Source organism: Anoplophora glabripennis, unplaced genomic scaffold (assembly GCF_000390285.2).
Source record: "Anoplophora glabripennis isolate ALB-LARVAE unplaced genomic scaffold, Agla_2.0 scaffold224, whole genome shotgun sequence".
Lineage (NCBI taxonomy): Eukaryota > Metazoa > Arthropoda > Insecta > Coleoptera > Cerambycidae > Anoplophora > Anoplophora glabripennis.
The window spans coordinates 220,809-238,938 of record NW_019416317.1 but is presented as its reverse complement, the minus strand read 5'-3'; the positions used below and the strand labels follow the sequence as shown (position 1 = coordinate 238,938).

Here is an 18,130-nt window from a genome sequence, read left to right as displayed (position 1 = left end):
TATAGGGGAGGTAATGATTCATTTTGCATCTCAAAATTGGTTTACGAGATATGACAACTTCTTTGGACAAGCGATATTTAGACACTTGCTATTGTTAAATTTTTCAATTTCTTTGTTTTAAGCCTTTCATGTATGGTGCTGATATTCTAAGCGTACATTTTTGATAGTATAAAATATAAAATGACAGTTTTCAACAATGTTACGGAAAAACGTAGTATATGTAAAAATGCCAATATTTGGGAGAACACCCATATTTGCGAATACAACAAGTGAACAAGTTATTGATAAACTCGTCGACTGATGATAACATCTACACCCCTCTATATATACGCTCGCAAGCCTATCTCAAATACAACCCATGTTCCGATATATTATACTGGTTGGTGCGACGCTAAGTCAGTTTAGTAAAAAAAGGTGCGGACATCAACATGCACTCACTGCTACTGTAAGTTGATATCTTAAGTGCATATGGCCCGTGTATCGATGAGTTGATCTTAAATTTTTAGTGTTGCGTCGTTGCTGATCGGTAATAGTTGTAGAAATATGAAATAAATGACGATGAGTATAAAAGAATGTTTGTAGTTATTTTACAACTATTTTCGTAATTTTTGGTCTTTTTATAATTATAATTTGTTATTGTTCTCGAAGAGAAGCAGTAAAAATCAGTAGGCTAATTCATTGTTAAATTTTAGCTCACTGTTAGAAATATCAACTTTATTTATTTAAGAAAATTTTAAATAAATAACTTAATGCTCCAATATTATATACAGGGTGATTCAGTTTTTTGTGGTAGAATTTTAACAGTTGATAGAGAATCATTTTTAATAAGAAAATTTCCCGTAAACGTAGATCTTAGAATGCTTCATTTATGAGATATAGGGTGTTGAAAACCACCTTTTTTAAGAATTTTTCTTAATATTTCTAAAACATCAACAGATATTAAACTGAAATTTGGTATTACTAACACATTAGTTATGGTGATTAAAACAAATATATCTGTTATCTATTTCACCCACCAGTGACGTGCCTGAGTTGGGTTACTGCCAAATTTAAAAAAGTAATTCGTAATTTTTCTGGAAAATAATATTTCTAAATTTTTTAATCAATTCTGAACAAAACGACTCTCTTTCAATTTTTTATAAAATGAAAGGTTCTTGGTTATATTCATTGGGCATGAAATTGGTATAAGTGCCAACTTAAATTTCGAGTCAAACTGAGATAGCATGTTTTTACTTAAAGATCTGAGCTAGCATGTTTTCCAACAGAAATCTGAGATAGCATGTTTTCATACTAAAGCGTCGATTTGTAAATTAATAAGAAAAATATGATGTGCTCTGAAAGTTCTAAGGACTTTTCTTATTAAAAATTGAATCTCTATCAACTGTTAAAATCCTACCACAATAATTGACTCACCCTGTACAGTATCAAGTTTTTTAATTTCGTAATTTATGTATCATAGCAACTGTTTAATAATGTATAAAGTGTTTTATCAACTTATAAAAATAATTCTTTATAATAACTAAAAATTCGTTGATTTCTTTAATCTGTAGTTTTCAAATTAAGTATTTAATATCAAACGAAACGTGTCCAAAATATAGAAATTCATTCCTTGCACAAATTAAAAAGTATTTTTTCTGAAATCGTTCGTAAGTGTGTACTTTTTCGACCCAATTTTATACTCTAGAATTTTAGTTCATTGCTAAGCAACCATCAACAAAGTTAACTTTTCCGTACCGTTTTTTTTCTATATTTTATACAGTAAATACTCATAAATGCACGCAGGAAAACAATTCACATCAAAAATGCATCATTTAGTAAATATTAAACGTTTATTATAACTATTTGTTTATATTTATAGTTATGTTGCAGTGTGCAACCATCAAACATTGGCTGAAATTTACTATAAAAGCCTGGGTTATTATTATTCGACAATATTACTAGTATTGGCATTGGTCTCTTTGTTTCTCCCGCCTCTAAATATTTTATCTGCTGTCTGGTTTATTTGTAAAAGATTCCTCGTTGTGTGTATCAGTGTCAACGGTGGATTCTTCGAACACTGACTTTAAATCATTATTATGAATTTCATTTGTTTTATTGTTAATTGTTGTAATAACACGAAGAGACACTTGGTTTATTTCGCTTTTAATTTCTCGTATTATCAAAACATAGTGTTCGTTAAATCGATTTTTCGAAAACGGATCGAGATACCGAAATGAAACAAGAATACACAATTAATGGAAAAATTATTGCTCTTTCAGGTTTTGAATCAAGTTTCATGTTAGACATACATTGTAAAAAGTTATTAACTAAATTTTCTGTAAAATTGGTCGTAAGTGGCGCCCTCTATGAGCAACGGTGAATTTAAAACACGCATCTTATTCGTCGCCTAAAAAAATATAATTTCACAAATGTTCAAGTTCCTAATCTACATATTTTCAGAATAATCGCAAAAAAAACGATTTAAAATTTTAACTTTCAACACCCTGTATTTCCGAAACTATCTAGGTACTTTCGGAAAAGGCATGTTTGCGTCAATGGTCACCATTTCACGTGTAGTATCTTCAGCTTTCGACTTTCCCATTGTTAATGAATCACCCTGTATACTGGACCATTCCAGGGGTTCTCAATAAGTTTTAATAATTTTGATTATTATTAATTTTAAGTAGATACCGTTTTGCAGTTTCAACAACTTTAATTATTTGAAAATGCTTATTAATACTGCAAGTTTGATAAGTTCTATTTAACATTCACAAACATTTGTACCTTCATTAACAAATAGAACTAGAAATGGAACTACAGATTTAATTCGGAAAAACCAGGATAACTGGAAGGGATTCCGTTTGTTCCAAAGCAAAAAAATCACATTTTAAGTATCGTTCAAAGATGACGTTTTCATTTTTCCCAAAAACAGTTCAACCAAACAATTTGAATGTTTTGTTGTAATATTTTTATTACTTCCCTACGTTCAGAGGGGGTTGAAATGAGCAGCCCATGTTGTATTTTTTTTATGTGGTTCTTTTTTGAATTATTTTTTTGAAATCAATGGTTTAGACGATTTAGAAACTTTTTCTTCTTTAATTTAAAATCCCTGAAATGCAAATATCTGGAGAAGGCTCAGATTTTTAATTATTTTATATGAAAAACCTCCTCCCTAAAAAACACCAGAAGAACACCACTTCCAAATATTTGCACTCCATTTCGGAACATCCTGTATAATTATAGTGGATATTTCAGGTATTTTCAGGCCGTAATTTTCTTAAATGTCTCTGAAGATGTCTGATTACTAGTAAAACTTGGGCTATGATTTTTATAATTATAGTATTTGCTGAATTAGCTTACAAATACTTTAACCAGTGGTGGAGATACAGGAAGTCGGTAGGTATACCACTCGGAACCTCAGAATTTCGACGCCACTGAGTATTTTGGAAATTCGATCAGTGCTTTTAATTTCTAATGGTGTTTTTAAGAAAAAAGTTATCTTCGATTTTATTCGAACAACAAACCGTTTTAGAGTTTAGATGTTTTTATTTTAAGATAAATTCATCAGTACAGTTGAGTAAATTGAAAATAAACTACCTATTTGTGTTACAAATAGAATTTCAAATACAATGTAACCACCGAATGCCCAAAAAGTGCTTGGTTTCTTTAGAAAATTAAAAAAATGTAATTGTTATTAATTTTTTAATTTTTGACGATTGTATTTTATTTAAAATAGAATTTCTGATATTGACTTCCAATAGATTTTTTTTTGTAAAGCGAATAATTTTACAGTTACTTTTATTTTAATGAGTTTATTTTTTTATTGGAATTATTGGTCTTTTTGAAATTAAGTAGTACTTTTTTAAAGGAAAACACTTTGTTCCGGTAGCGGTAGTGAAAACTATTTTATTACACATTTTATTCTTTCTTGTGATACACCACTGTTTTTGAAAAGCATCGATAAAATATGTAACTTCACTAGTTTGAATTGAATTGTAGTTGTCTTTATTACAATTTTTCTAAATCAATTAGTTTTGAGAAATTCTCCAAAAGCTACTCTTATAATCAATTAACGTATTTATTTTGTTTTTTTGTGTTATAAGGCTTATTATAATTATAAACCTAATTATAAAAATCTATGGGAAGTCTATGTTAAATATTTAGTTTTAAATACAATGGAGTCATGAAAAATTAAAAAAAATTATTTTGAGTTTTCCAAAAAATTATTGCTACACCAATGATTTTCTGGACTTTGGAAAAAAGAAGCATATTTCTAAAACGTATATTTCTTCGAATAAAATTAAAGAGAATTTTTTTCTTAGAAACGCTGCTATTAGAAATTAAAACCTCTGATTCAATATCCAAAATAGTCTTTTAGTGTGACGTCACATATTTAGGCAACCCGCAATAAATTGTCAACGTTGAAATTGTACAGATCGAATCTTACTCTTGTTTACTATTTATATAGAGTCCTTTACAAGGATTTAGAAGTAATTAAGAACAGCCAATACGTGTTTCGTAAAATAGATACACTAATGTGCTTAAAATTTACAAAAGTCGATATAGAGGAATATTCTTAAATTTAAATAAAGTAAAAATTTAACATTAGCCGTGTTATTCTTAATGCGCATGCTCGGGAAGAATAGCCTCATACGCAGGTGTGATCTTGTTGATATATCATCGCTGTAATCATTAGCATATTTTCTCTTCTTTTGATCAATTTTAGCATTTTCTAGTTCTACCAAGTAATTTGTATTGTTTTTCTTGATGCTCTGCTGTGTCAGTCTGTTTATCGAGTGTTTTTTTTCTTCAAGTGGTTTATTATAGAGAGCAGCAGCTGGTTAAGAGCAGAACCAAACTTTTCTTGAATGGTATCTTGTTGCGAGACTACCGTCATCTGGGGTGAAAACGGACGATTTTTGGGGTCTTTTACTGATAACTGGTACTCTTTTTATACAAAAAAATTCAAAAAAATAATATAGATAGCCTCATGTGTCTAGAATATTATGCGGTAAATAAAATATGCAAAAATTATTTACCGCATACTATTTTTTTTATTAAAGCTTGTCCGCCTTCGCCCCTATGTGTGGGGCAAACATGGACACCCATTTATTTTAATTGAAAACTCATCTTTTGGCATAGAAAAAGGCGAAGGCGGAAAAAAAATATGTAAAAAAAATGTTTTATTAAACGAAGTGGCATTAAATGCAAAAAAAACAATATTTTCAACAAAAACGCTTTATTCAAGGTTATGAAACAAAATATACCTTTTGCAGAAAAAACAAAAACAAAATCTTATGAAATTATTTTTTGGGTGATTTATTCAATTCGAATGTTTTTATATTTTTCTAAAATAGGGAACTGATGCCTGTCGAATACTTTTATAGCCCCTTTTTATATTTTCTAATGCCTTCTTGCAACCTTTTTTCATGATAGTTCATAAAATTCAAACCAACCTTCTTTTTATAACTCCTAACAATGATGTCCGCCTTTACCCCACCTGAGGATAATTTTTTATAAATTAATTATTTAAAAGTAAATTAAAAAAAGGATGGTTATCATTTTGCGGCCACATGTTATCCATACGTTATTTAAGACTTTAGTGCAAAAACATTTCTTGCATATATAGGCAATACCTGTGGGCAACACTTTGTTTCTAAGATTTAAAAAAATTGTAAAAAAAAGTTCATATAAAACCTTACCTACCTGTACGCTTCTGCCATAAATAAAATCAAACTAATAACCGTCCAGTCTTACATCCTAGTCTCTACTGACGCCATAAAACCGATTTTAAAAATTTGTTGCAAACCAGTGGCTTGTTCTTGAAAAATATATACGTCTGTCCGCATTCGCCCCTACTATCCGACTTCACCCCAGATGACGGTACTTGGCTTACATGAAATTTTCTTTAATGCGCATGCTCAGTAACATTGATATAATTTTAATTTATTAATTACTATAAAAGTCAATATTGTTCTATAAATTTAAAAATATGAATTCTATAATTCTTTTAGTTCATCACTTGGGGTTTGAAAGTTCTTAAATATTTGTAATATTGTCCGAATATCGCGATATTTAAGGTCATGACTTATGTCCAAAGTACGTAAGGTCGAAAATCGATCTTGTGAAAATACTGAGAAATTCTTCATGACAATATGTACTATAGGGTTGCCTATTGTTTGGCGTATGTGACGTCACTACTAAAAAAGTCTATACTCTATAGTGTCGAAATTCTGAGCTTCCGAGTAGTACCGACTCCCCGTATCTCCGCCACTGGTTGAAAAATTATGGGCCCAAATTTTACCAGTTTACATCAAACGTGAATATGTGGTATGTGAAAAAAATGTGGTATTTTTGTTATATTAGGTCTATATCTCGAAAACGAAGCGTTCTATAACTCATATGACAGTTTTGCTAAAATTATGTGTTCTATCACCTGGTATTAAAGCCTGAAACACTAGTTTACGTATTATTATTTCTATTAACATAGTCGTTAGAACCATTTATGTCCTATTTTAATAGAATTTAAATTCTTCCAATTTTTTACGGTTTTTTCCTCACTTTTCTGGGACAGAACCGGTGCTTAATTTTTTCAAAAATTTCAACACTCTAAATGGAACTGATACGGTGTGTTCAATAGATAGAATATGTTAATAGAAATTTTGTTTTATGACAACCCTCCCGTTTTCAATGCCACGATATGAGTTCAACTAATTCAAATAACTTAGGATTCAGTAGGTGGTCAGGGATAATGAAGGTACTAAATTTCACCATTCCTTAAACGAGATTTTTAAATGCCAACTAGATTTAATGACGACCAATTCGCTTCAAGCCTTACGGTAACGGCAGGGTCGTGAGAGGGTCGGCAGCAGCGCTGTCATCATTTAGTTAAACACCGCAATAACAGAAAATTATAGGAGAGCCGAGCGGCCTTAATACTAACAAGAATAAAGTCGGGGCATTAGCAGAGCAAACGATTTAATAAGTGTCATCGTGCCGGCAAATATATCATGTCCCCTTCGACTATCATAAATCCCAGTCAGCTACAGGGCATCGCGACGCGGCCGACGCCGACGACTTCCCTCCCGCCCGCGCGCAAACAATTGAACATCAAATGTCAACGCCAGAGGTTGCCATTTTCCGCTTGGTTAGAGGCAAGCCGGCTGTGGAAAAGGGCCGCCGGGATTTTTGTTTGTACACACGACAATTGAAAATCAGATTAGGAATAATGGAATTCGAGATTAGTTAAGAGTCCATGGGGAATTTGGACGCGTTCCATTCCCTCTGTTGGTTTTGTGGGTCGCGATTTTAGAGTCGCATCTAGGTGCCTTTCAGATGCATTTTTCTACTCATAGTTTTACATAAATATTAGAATTTAACTTTATTTTTGGCGATAAAACTACTAATATTAAGTGGACTAGTGGTCCCCACTCGACCACTTCCGATTTGGCTCTATGATGGTTTTTGGAACAAAACTGTTCTCTTCCTAAATTTTGTCCGAATATACAGGGTGTCCCAGAATAACGTGTACAACCGAAGACCACGGATTCGTGGACTCAAAATAGGCAGATTTAGGCTACATCGGAAATCGCTTTGTTTGGCCACTAGATGATCTCAAAGTTCGTGAAAATTTTTTGAATTTTGTAAATAATTCGAATACGTATTAATCGATTTTGATTATTTTTCGAGTGTGGACTTTTGCTTTCAATCTGCACATTTTCGGGTTATACAGAGTGTTTTTTAAAACTTACAACTCCTACAAAATTGATGATTGGTGATAATATCCGTTCATAATTTTTTAATAAATCTAATAAAGGAACAGTGATCGAAATGAATTTTTAATACAATGGATCTTCACTAATTGTAAGTAGGTATATGTTCTTACTGTTTATTATATGTACAAGGTAATTCACATGAAATTCTGCCACCCTTAATTTTTTAACCTTCTGTTTAGAAAAAAATGGAACGGTATTTCAGGAACCTTTCCTGTGATTTTAAAGTAGAACATAAAGAAACAATTAGGTAACTGTTGTATTTCGAAGATATAAACCAAACTTCTATTTTTTGGAACACCCTTTATATTTGTCGCTTATTGGAATCATCTCCTTTTTCTGATTACAGAGATATATACATGTCATATATTTGTTCCGATAATTTGTACAATATTTTAGTTTATTTATTGACCATCTACCATAGAAGTCAAGATTGCCATGGAAATGTATTTATGCTTTTACGCTATTAAACATACTAAACAGATCTTTAAAAACTTTATTATGAAAAAAAGGTGTTTTAAGAGGATTATTTTGAGAATTTTTCGAAGAACAAAAACACCACTTCTTTCAAAATGAAAAAAAAAATTTATGACATCTTTAGTTTTTTCCAAGTTAACAGGTATTTGAAATGTTTTTCCCCAAAACATTCAAATGATAGGGATTGAAATAAAAATTTGAAAAAATTCATGAAAGCTACTCTAAACGAGTACTAATAGGCTCAAGGTCAAAAAAAGAGGGTACAAAGGAACTACAACGTAACAGAAATTTTATTGTTTGATATGTTCAGTTGACCCTAAAAAATAATAAAACCGCGAAGTGCTACCTTTTAAAGGGGTGCGTTTTTGAAAAGGAAGTAAAAAGGTGGTATTTTCAGTTTTTTGAGTTTTACTCGAAAACTATGCATTTTTTTACTATAGTTGTCACCGGAAAAGTTGTAGCAAATTGAATTTCCAATCGAAATGAGTCATGAAGTCAAAAAAAATTATTTTTAACAAAAATATGCCCAAAAAACGAGTAAAAAAAACGAAAAAATGCGTTTTGTTTCTTTTTGGTTTTTGGCCCACAACTTTTTTCTGAGAGGAGTTAGGTATAGGCATTGCTTCACAGAAAAAAAAGTTAATGTTTTTTCTTTTAAAATAAGTCTATAGAAGTACCTACTTACGACTAATAGACACCGAGATACATTGGATCAAAGTTGGCTACTTTTTGGATTTTTGGACAATTTTTGCCCTTTTTTGACGATTTTCGTCTTATAACTTTTTTCTGAGTTAATTTAGGTATATGTAATGCCGTATTCGAATGAAAGCTGGTTTCAAGACCTTTAAAATGGTACCTGGTAGAAGTTTGTACAATTAAAATCAACCGAGATATGTCAATTTAACCAACGATACTTTTTCTTTTTATAAAATTTTTATTACTTTCGGTATTATTTTGTCTAATAAATTTATTTTATTTTTGTGAATGTGAAAGTTAAAAAAAGGTTCTTGGTGATTGAATATTATTATTTATTTATTTAAACAACAAACCCTACATGACTATGCTCGACAGGGAACGGTCTATCCAAATATGTAAAAATATATAGGGTGTTCCATTTAATTTAACACAGTTAACACCCGCGGCCATTTTGTTTGGACTTCATTTGTTTTTCTACTATCATTTTAGAAAAATTCATAAAAACACGTGCAACTTTTATATTTCACATTTTTTTATAACCCTCAAATTTTTTCCTCTTTCTGCCAATAATGATAATAATTTTTTATTTGATAGTGACACCATTTGGAAGTTTTTGGGCCTCTTATAGAATTTGGATTAAATGAGCGGTTTGGGTACATAAAAATATTTTTTAAATGTCAACATTACCTTGCCACCCATATTACAATACTTAACAAAGTGCTAGTAGTCAGTGAATTTGTAGGTTGACTGTAATTTCAGTAGTCATTGTACCTGCCAATTCTTAATGAGTGTTTACTACGACAATATATAACACATGCTCATCATTTCGATATGGATACACACATACGACGAATTAGAGCCTATTTTACTTACTAACTTACTTTATTGACCACTTTATATACAACAAGTACATTTGAAGTCACAAATAGAAAATATAAATATCTAACAATCTAACAGATTAAAAATACAAACAATTTATAGGCCTAATAAATAAAAAACATTCGTCAACAGAATAAAAGCAATAATTTAATAAAAACAACGTTACAGAATTGTAAAATTTTGTGGCAGACAAACTGTCAATTAAAGCTTTTCCATGAATATGAACAAATTTATTGTATATATTTATGTCTACCTTATTCTTTTGTGATAAACGTATGCGAGAAAATGGAGCGACCAAATTGAATCAATTTTATTGAAATAATTCGTAAAAACAACAACAATACAATAAAAAATGCTGGAGATAACAGTAACAAAGTTGAGGTTATTAAAATTAGTACAACTTATTATAAAAACTGTTCAAAATGATCACCATTGTTTCTACAACAAAGGTTAATTCGTCGAAGAAAGTTAAAGGACACCCTTTGCAGTTCTTAAGGGCTAAGTATTTCTTAAAACAATTATGGCATTTTGGATATGCCTCCACAACTCAGTTCAGTGTTAGATATGGAATCATGCACTGTTGTTATCAGAGTGCCCCAAAGATAATGGTCGCAAGGTGTTAAATCTGGTGAACGTATAGGCCAGTTAATGTGGTGGAGCGCTATAAACCACATAGCTGTTAGTAATAACGGCACATCTTCCAATCACTCGGGTCTTGCAAAAATTCTAAATAAAATTCCCTATTCAATCTAGGTACTTAGTAGAATAACAGGGCCAATAATAATGCTATCCCAAACAAGATCAAACTGAAATTACAGTCGACCTACAAAATTAAAGCCTACTAGCACTTTGTTAGGTATTGTAATATGAGTGGCAAGATAATGTATACATTTAAAAAATATTTTTTGTACCCAAACCGCTTATTTAATCAAAATTCTACAAGAGGTCCAAAAACTTTCAAATGATATTACCTATCAAATAAAAAATAGTTGGCACTATTGCCCGAAAGAGGAAAAAGTTATTTATTTATTATAAAGCCTAGTGTTACATACACATAAAAGTATTTACACGCGTCCAAAAAAAATGATAAATAACAATACACATAATGATAGCAATTAACTAACAGTTATACAAATATACATAAACAACATATAATTAAAATAAGTAGGATAAACGACACACTAAGATTAATGATAACATTCATATTCGAGTTACATTACTGTCAATAAAATCATCAAATGTTTAGTACCGACCCGCGTTTTACTAAGTCTTAGAAATTTATTAGGTACATAAGTATGTGTTCTTTCGGGTATTATAAGAGTGAGTCTCACTTCTAATTTCAAAGTTATGTATGCTTTTTGACTGAAGTATATATGCACAGGGTACAGTTAGTATGTTATTTCAACTTGTTAACTAACTAACTAACAATATGTTAGTTCAACTTGGAGAACTGCTCTCTACAATCATCTCTAAGGCCAAGGTCAGATATGATTCTAATAATTTTTCTCTGGAGAGTAAAAACTTTTTTCATAGAGGGGGCATGACGCAATACTAAAATAGCATATGTTATGATGGAATGGATATAGCCATGATAAACTATCAGCAAGATTGATATTGTGACTCTTTGTTTGAGACTCCGGAGTAAATAAGTATGTTTTGGAGCAAACATAATTAACACGTTCGTCCCATGTCAGTTTAGAGTCAAGATGAACTCCCAAGAATTTTACATGTGCTGGATTATCCAAGTTTTCTATATTCCGGAGACTAAAAATCATAGTTTCGGTCTTCGAAGTATTCAAACTGAGTTGATTACTGGTAAACCAGTTTTCAACCGACGCATGTTGGTCATAAGTTGATGTCATCAGCTGTTCAAAGTTTAAGTTGGTTCTAATTATATTGGTATCATCAGCAAAGAGTATACTTTTAATATCATGACGTAAACAATTAGGAAAATCATTAATATATGTCAGAAATAGTGACGGACCCAATATGGAACCTTGTGGAACTCCATGTTCAATATTCTTTGTGGATGATTTCACATTATTATATACAACATACTGTAATCTATTACTCAAATATGATCTCAATAAATCCGAACTGTACGATGAAAAACCATAATTATGTAGCTTATGTATAAGAACTTCGTGTGATATACATACAATCGAAAGCTTTTGTCAAATCTAAAAATTGACTAACAACGTATTTCCCTTCTTCAAAACTATTGTTTATTGTAGATGTTAGACGGATATTATCACCATATATAAATTTTGTAGGAATTGTAAGTTTTAACACCAAAGTGTTAGATTGGAAGTAAAAATCCACACTACAAAAATAATCAAAATCGAATAATACATATTCGAGTTATTTACCTACAAAATTTATAAAATTTTCAAGAACTTTGAGGTTATCTGGCGGCCAAACGAAGCGATTTTGTGGTGAATTGGCCTAAATCTGCCTATTTTGAGTCCACGAATCAGGTTTGACCCATATTTGGACCAATTTTCACCCAAAAATTTCACTTTTGTCCAAAATTTGTCATGAAATCATGAATTTTGACTACAGGGCCGTGTTCGCGCATCGATTTCCTTCAGAAATTATATGTGGCTTTATTGAGTTTGAACTTTTTTTTGTGTGGCTGTGTTATCTTAGCGAAACTTTCTTGTTGGTCGATTTCTCTCAGTAATGTTTCTTTGGATTAATGTTAATGCCAAATTATCATATTTTGAATTAAAGGTAATCAAACTATAGTTGTTACGATTTCAATTGGAACCGCTTAAAAAGATTTAACTCATAAATTCTACGGAATCCATAGCCTCTAGAAAAATTTAGCCCTGTCTCGTCTAGATATACTATATTCCGAGCTATATTACCATATAATTACCAAATGATTGTCAAGTTTTTTTATGTTTAAAATCGTATTGTAATAAAGCATGTCGTAAAATATCTAAAGATTTATAACTATAATCAGGTTAATCGCTTAATTTATTTCGAATCATGTTTAAAGTAGGAACTTTATTTTCTTCATACATATTATAAATTGTGCGCCGCATTACATCTGGTAAAATCGAAAATTTTCTTTAATTTTGTATTTTTCCGTTTCCTCTTTATACCGTGATCAACCCTTCTTTAATAACGGGATAAATTGTCGTTTTTGATATCTTAGTTAATTCGTTAATACGTTTCCTAACTTTTTATCACATTATTCCCTATTTTCAATATTCAAACATTCATATATATTTAATATAATACTTTTACTTTGTACGAGTAAATCTTTATTTTCAAACTATGAGTTTGTTTCGATACTTTCGACAAAAACCGCCCACTAAACACGAAACGTAAATGAAACGTTGCAAATGAGATGTTTTACTAAACATTTGAAACATTAACTAGAAACGTTTCTGTTTCATTACAGAAATGTAGCACTTGAAAACTTATTTAGTGAAACATAGCCGAAACGTTACAATTGAAGAGAGTTTGAAACATTACTCGAAACATTCCCTTTCGATCTCGGAAACATAACAGACGAACAACCCTTTGCTATTTTTGCTTATCTTATGGAACATTCGGCATTAGTTAAATTTTGCTCTCAATCCCCAATCCTTCTCAAGCGTTAGTTCATTTGCCTTTGTTATATAAAGACATAATTAAAAAAAAATGTGGTAGCATATTTGTAACACAAGTCTAGAAAAAATGTATGTTCGTGACTTGCGTAGACTGCGCGTAACAGCCCGAGTTTATTTGTTTCCCGTATGTCGTTTCAATTCGTATTATGTTAGGTTAGGTTTGCGGTTTGTCAGTTTGCTTGGTTTCGTTGTTATTCATCTTTACTTTGACGCTATTTTATGTGATAATTTGTAGTGTGTGCAGTTGTGGTTATTGTAAGGTGCATATAAAATAATGAATATTGATGCAAAATGTTTAAAACGATATGTGTAAAGAGATTTCCAATTTTGCGTCACATCTACCTAAATTTAGTTATACCCACTACTATTACAGACAAGAGGACAAGGGACAAGAACTAAGAAAATGGAACAACAACTATACGTTTCGATATAATTTGAAGAGCAACTACTTAGTCAGTGAGAACTATTTGAAATATGGATGAATCAAGTGAAATAGACGTCGTTTATTTTATATTTTGTACAAATGTTTATATTTGTTTATGTGTATAGGCATGCTTAAATAAAAGAGTTTAGGTATACCTACAGATATTTACTTTATATCATTCTGTATTCTTATTTCTGCTGTATAATTTATTATTATTAAAAGGATATATGTAATATTGACCATGCGTAGAAGAAATTATAACTTTATATTATTTTTCAGTAATGTTATTTGTTTTTTATGTACCTACCATTTTAAGATTCATAATCATAACTAACTTTTTCTAATTATCAGTTCGTCATTGTTACCATATTCATGAAGGTCTCAACATTAGAAAATTTCCATTTCAGAAGTGTATTTGAACTATATAAAATGTGTAGCTTTTTTTTAATGCTTCTGATATTGTTTTGTGATATTTTTATTTGTACGATGAATGGCAAAATTCATAATCCATATTAGAAACTTTTTTCAGTGGCTTCTCAAAAAGAAAGAAATTCTTAGTAAAAGTTGCCGCATCCCCAAACTAGAAGAGCATATTTATTTTTTTTTAATATACAATGTAACTTTTTTTAGTTCGAATTAAGTACAATACAAATAAAAATATCACAAAGGAGTATTAGAGATTTTTAAAAAAATACTCACACTATTTATACTATTTCAAAAACGCTTTTGAAATGAAAATGATCTAAAGTTGAGAGCATTATGAGAACAATATGATAATAAAATTATTATGTTACTCAAACATTTCTGAAAATATACTGAAACGTAAAACAAAAATATCGAGGGCATAAATGGAACATAAAAAGTATGTTACTGAAACCAATTTTTTGAAACGTTTCATTGGAAACGTATTTTGGGGAGGACATCTTGGGCTTCTAGAACGTTACCAGAACGTTGCATGGATTTTTTATGAAACGTTTCAAGAAAAATGGAAACGTTTCTGAAACATGTCAGAAACTGAAAAATGTTTAGTGGGCGGTTCCACTATTTGGAGATTTACCGAGTTATTTCGTTATCCTCCGCTTCAAAGAGTCTCCAGAGAGCCACGCTAAATTATTAGATAATTACATATAACATTTATTTTAATAACTATTACCCTTTACTGGTTACGGTATGAACAAATAATAATATCAACTAATAAATAATAATACGTATTATACCAACAACATACCGCGCAATGCTCTGCACTGCACTGGTAAAGATAAGTGAACCCGTGTACCATGCAAAAAAAATATTTACGACCTAGTGGACCGATACAGGTTTGCTTTGATGACCAGCGCGCCGCTGTCAATTCTACATAAGGCGGATTAGTTTACCAATACCGGACTCGCCGTATTGCTATTTGAGTATAAATTACGAGACGCATCATGGTCAAAGCATAGGAAGGAATTTCAGGAGAAGGGCATACGGTCTTGTGCTTTAAGATTTACAGGTTCCAATTCACATCGTAACAACTATACCACTTGTGCTCCTTCTTTGAAGTACATCTATAAAATTACCTATCTCGATGCAAAACTTGTTGATTGTTTAATTGGGTGATTTTGAAAAGTTCAATGATTTGAAAAAAAAGTTAACTTCTACATCTGAACAAAATTTACACGCTTTAGTTGTCCCACAATAATTTTTTAGTAATAGTTAATTTATAATTTCACTCCCCCTCGAAATATGCCAATATCAGGCCTAAGCAAAAAATCGAAATGTCAGTGGTACCCAACCACCCAATCAATAATACACATACACCAACAAAAAACCCAAAAATCCACCTCCCTGCACCCACCCTAACCCCCGACTACCCACCAACAATAACCACCCGGTTACATAACTTTGCAGGACGTCGATAGTGCCCCTGTTCCTGCTGGTGGGCGTGGCCCTTCCCGGCTACATCCCCTACCACATGGACACCGCGGCCCTGCAGCCAATCGTCACCACCTCGCAGGAGCGCCGCATCTGCGCCGAGCTGTGCATGACGGGGCTAGGAGGGACCCCCTGCGGCGATGACTGCGTGGATTTCACCCCCCAGGGCTTGCCCTTGCAGTCCCTCAACGGATCGACGACTGTTAAGTTCGGCGTCGCGACGCGCCACGAGGCCTGCATCGTCCTCTGCGAGAACCAGCTGGGCGAACCGCTATGCCACTGCAACGAGACCACCACGGGGAAGGTCGCCAAGAAGCCGGACTTCATGCAGGTATGCGGCTTCTTCTGCGTGCGCTACGACTACCGCATCTACGGCTGTCAGACGTGTTCCTTGTACAAGAACGCGACGGAGGCGAGGATGCTGAGCTACGTAGGGGTGTCCACCAATTCCGAGGACGACGACGACGGCGGGGAAGGCGAGCCCGTGGTCAACTGGGATCTGTGGTGCCAGAACATGTGCCAGGAGGGCAACGGCGGGGCCGCTTGCAACTGTGATCTGCTGCCCATGAGCCTGGAGATCTAAGGAGGCTTTAATTTTTCCTGTCTAAATGTATTAGGGATTGCTAATCGAATGTAGTAGTGTTAAGTATGTATATTATTTTTTGGATCGTTGTTTGCATTCCGATTCGTTCACCCCAGCGATTTGTGCGGCAGCTGACGATTTTAGGCATGGTAAGAATTCATATGTCAAAACCAGATACGTCCTGACAGTCATCCAAAAAGTTGTAGCTATTATGTGGAAGATGTAAAACTATTTCGAATAAGCTTATAGTGCCTAAATAACTTTAAAATTATTATTTCCAGGAAATATTATCTTATTGGCCGTATGTAATTATTTATTTGCAGCATTTTCCGTTACCCGTTTATTTGATTAGGACTGCAACACGGAAGAGGAAAAAATGTTAAATAAATAACATCTTGCACCAGAATGGACCAGTCAATTTTATAAATTTAGTTTAGCCTGACCGGAAATATATCGCACTGAAGAAATAGGTAAGTAATAATTCTTTACGACTACTGAAACTAATTACACAGTTAACACTCTGTTTTCGTTATCAAAACCTTAGTTAAACTTTAAAGTGTTGATGTGTATTATATTTCAATGATTATTGTGTAGTCCTGATCCAGAAGAATTACCTACTTTTCCAGTGTGTGATATTTCTGTTTAGGCAAAAGTGAATTTGTAAAACCTCATTTTTGGAGTAAAGAATTTAAAATTTAATTTCGAGTCGTCAAAATAACAAATAAAAGTCTTATGAGGAAAAGTCCAGAAAAGCTTTATTTTCGAGATACTTACAGGGTTTTTGTATTTGAAAAAAAATCGTACGTTTTCAAAAATATCTCTGAAGTTCTTTGACGGAGAGTGATATAACGCAGAACTGTAATATACAGGATGGTCCCGAGGTAATGGGCCAAAATTCATGGGTAGATTCACGAAGCAAAAATATTGCGATTTAGCCGAACTTACCTTAGTCCAATAGTTGATAGTTAAAGAGATACAGAAAATTTTGGGGTTTGAGGTTCTTTGGATAGAGGAATTGAAATTTGTTCACATTTTGGTTATAGTTCATAGAGGGCGCCAGCTGCCGTAGATTGAAGATGTTGGAAACGACATAACTTTTTTATACTTAAAGGTATCTCATCTTTGGTATCAAATTCTCATTTTCCAACTTTTTTACACAAATAAGGTAGACTTTATGAAAGTAGCTGTCTCGCACCGTTTCCGAGATGTTTGGCTTTGAAACTTCCAATGCTAATAGTTGAAATAATTAAAATAATTTAGAAATGTCAAAAACAAGATTTTATGTAGAATTAAAAATTGTAATGCACAGTAAAATAGTAAAAATTAGTAAAAAAATATGCCTTTTTGACAATAATTGCTCAAAATGTCCACCTCTAACTTCAATACATTTATCAACACGTTTATTAAGAGATTGTCTTATTTTAAAGTATAAATCCTTAACGCGAAATAACTTTGCACCATTTAATACCTGCTACTAAAGTTCTTCTCAAGTGTTTATAGTTTCTCCATAAACAACTGATTTTATGTAACTCCAAAAACGAAAACCTCTGAATTTTATCTCACATTTATGTATACGAGTATACAATTTAATTTGTAAGCTAAGATGTAATTTTAATTAGATACGAATAATACTTAATAGAAATTAGCATACAAATGACAGCAATAAGGCAAGTGGAAGACGTCAATTATTTTATTTCCGTTCAAATCCTACTTAAGAAACTTTATCGCTAAATTAATAATACCTGAAGGTACTTAATTGTAATTTAATGAAACAGTATTGGAAGTT

General features: G+C 32.1%; 1 protein-coding gene across 1 annotated transcript; it reads left to right on the top strand.

Moving 5' to 3' along the window:
* Window positions 1-376: 376 nt before the first annotated feature.
* On the top strand, window positions 377-17,239 carry LOC108907837. Its single transcript, XM_018711657.2, has 2 exons — window positions 377-445; window positions 15,738-17,239. The coding sequence occupies exons 1-2, from the start codon at window positions 429-431 to the stop codon at window positions 16,342-16,344; spliced, it is 624 nt and encodes a 207-aa protein (XP_018567173.1). The 5' UTR covers window positions 377-428; the 3' UTR covers window positions 16,345-17,239.
* Window positions 17,240-18,130: the final 891 nt, after the last annotated feature.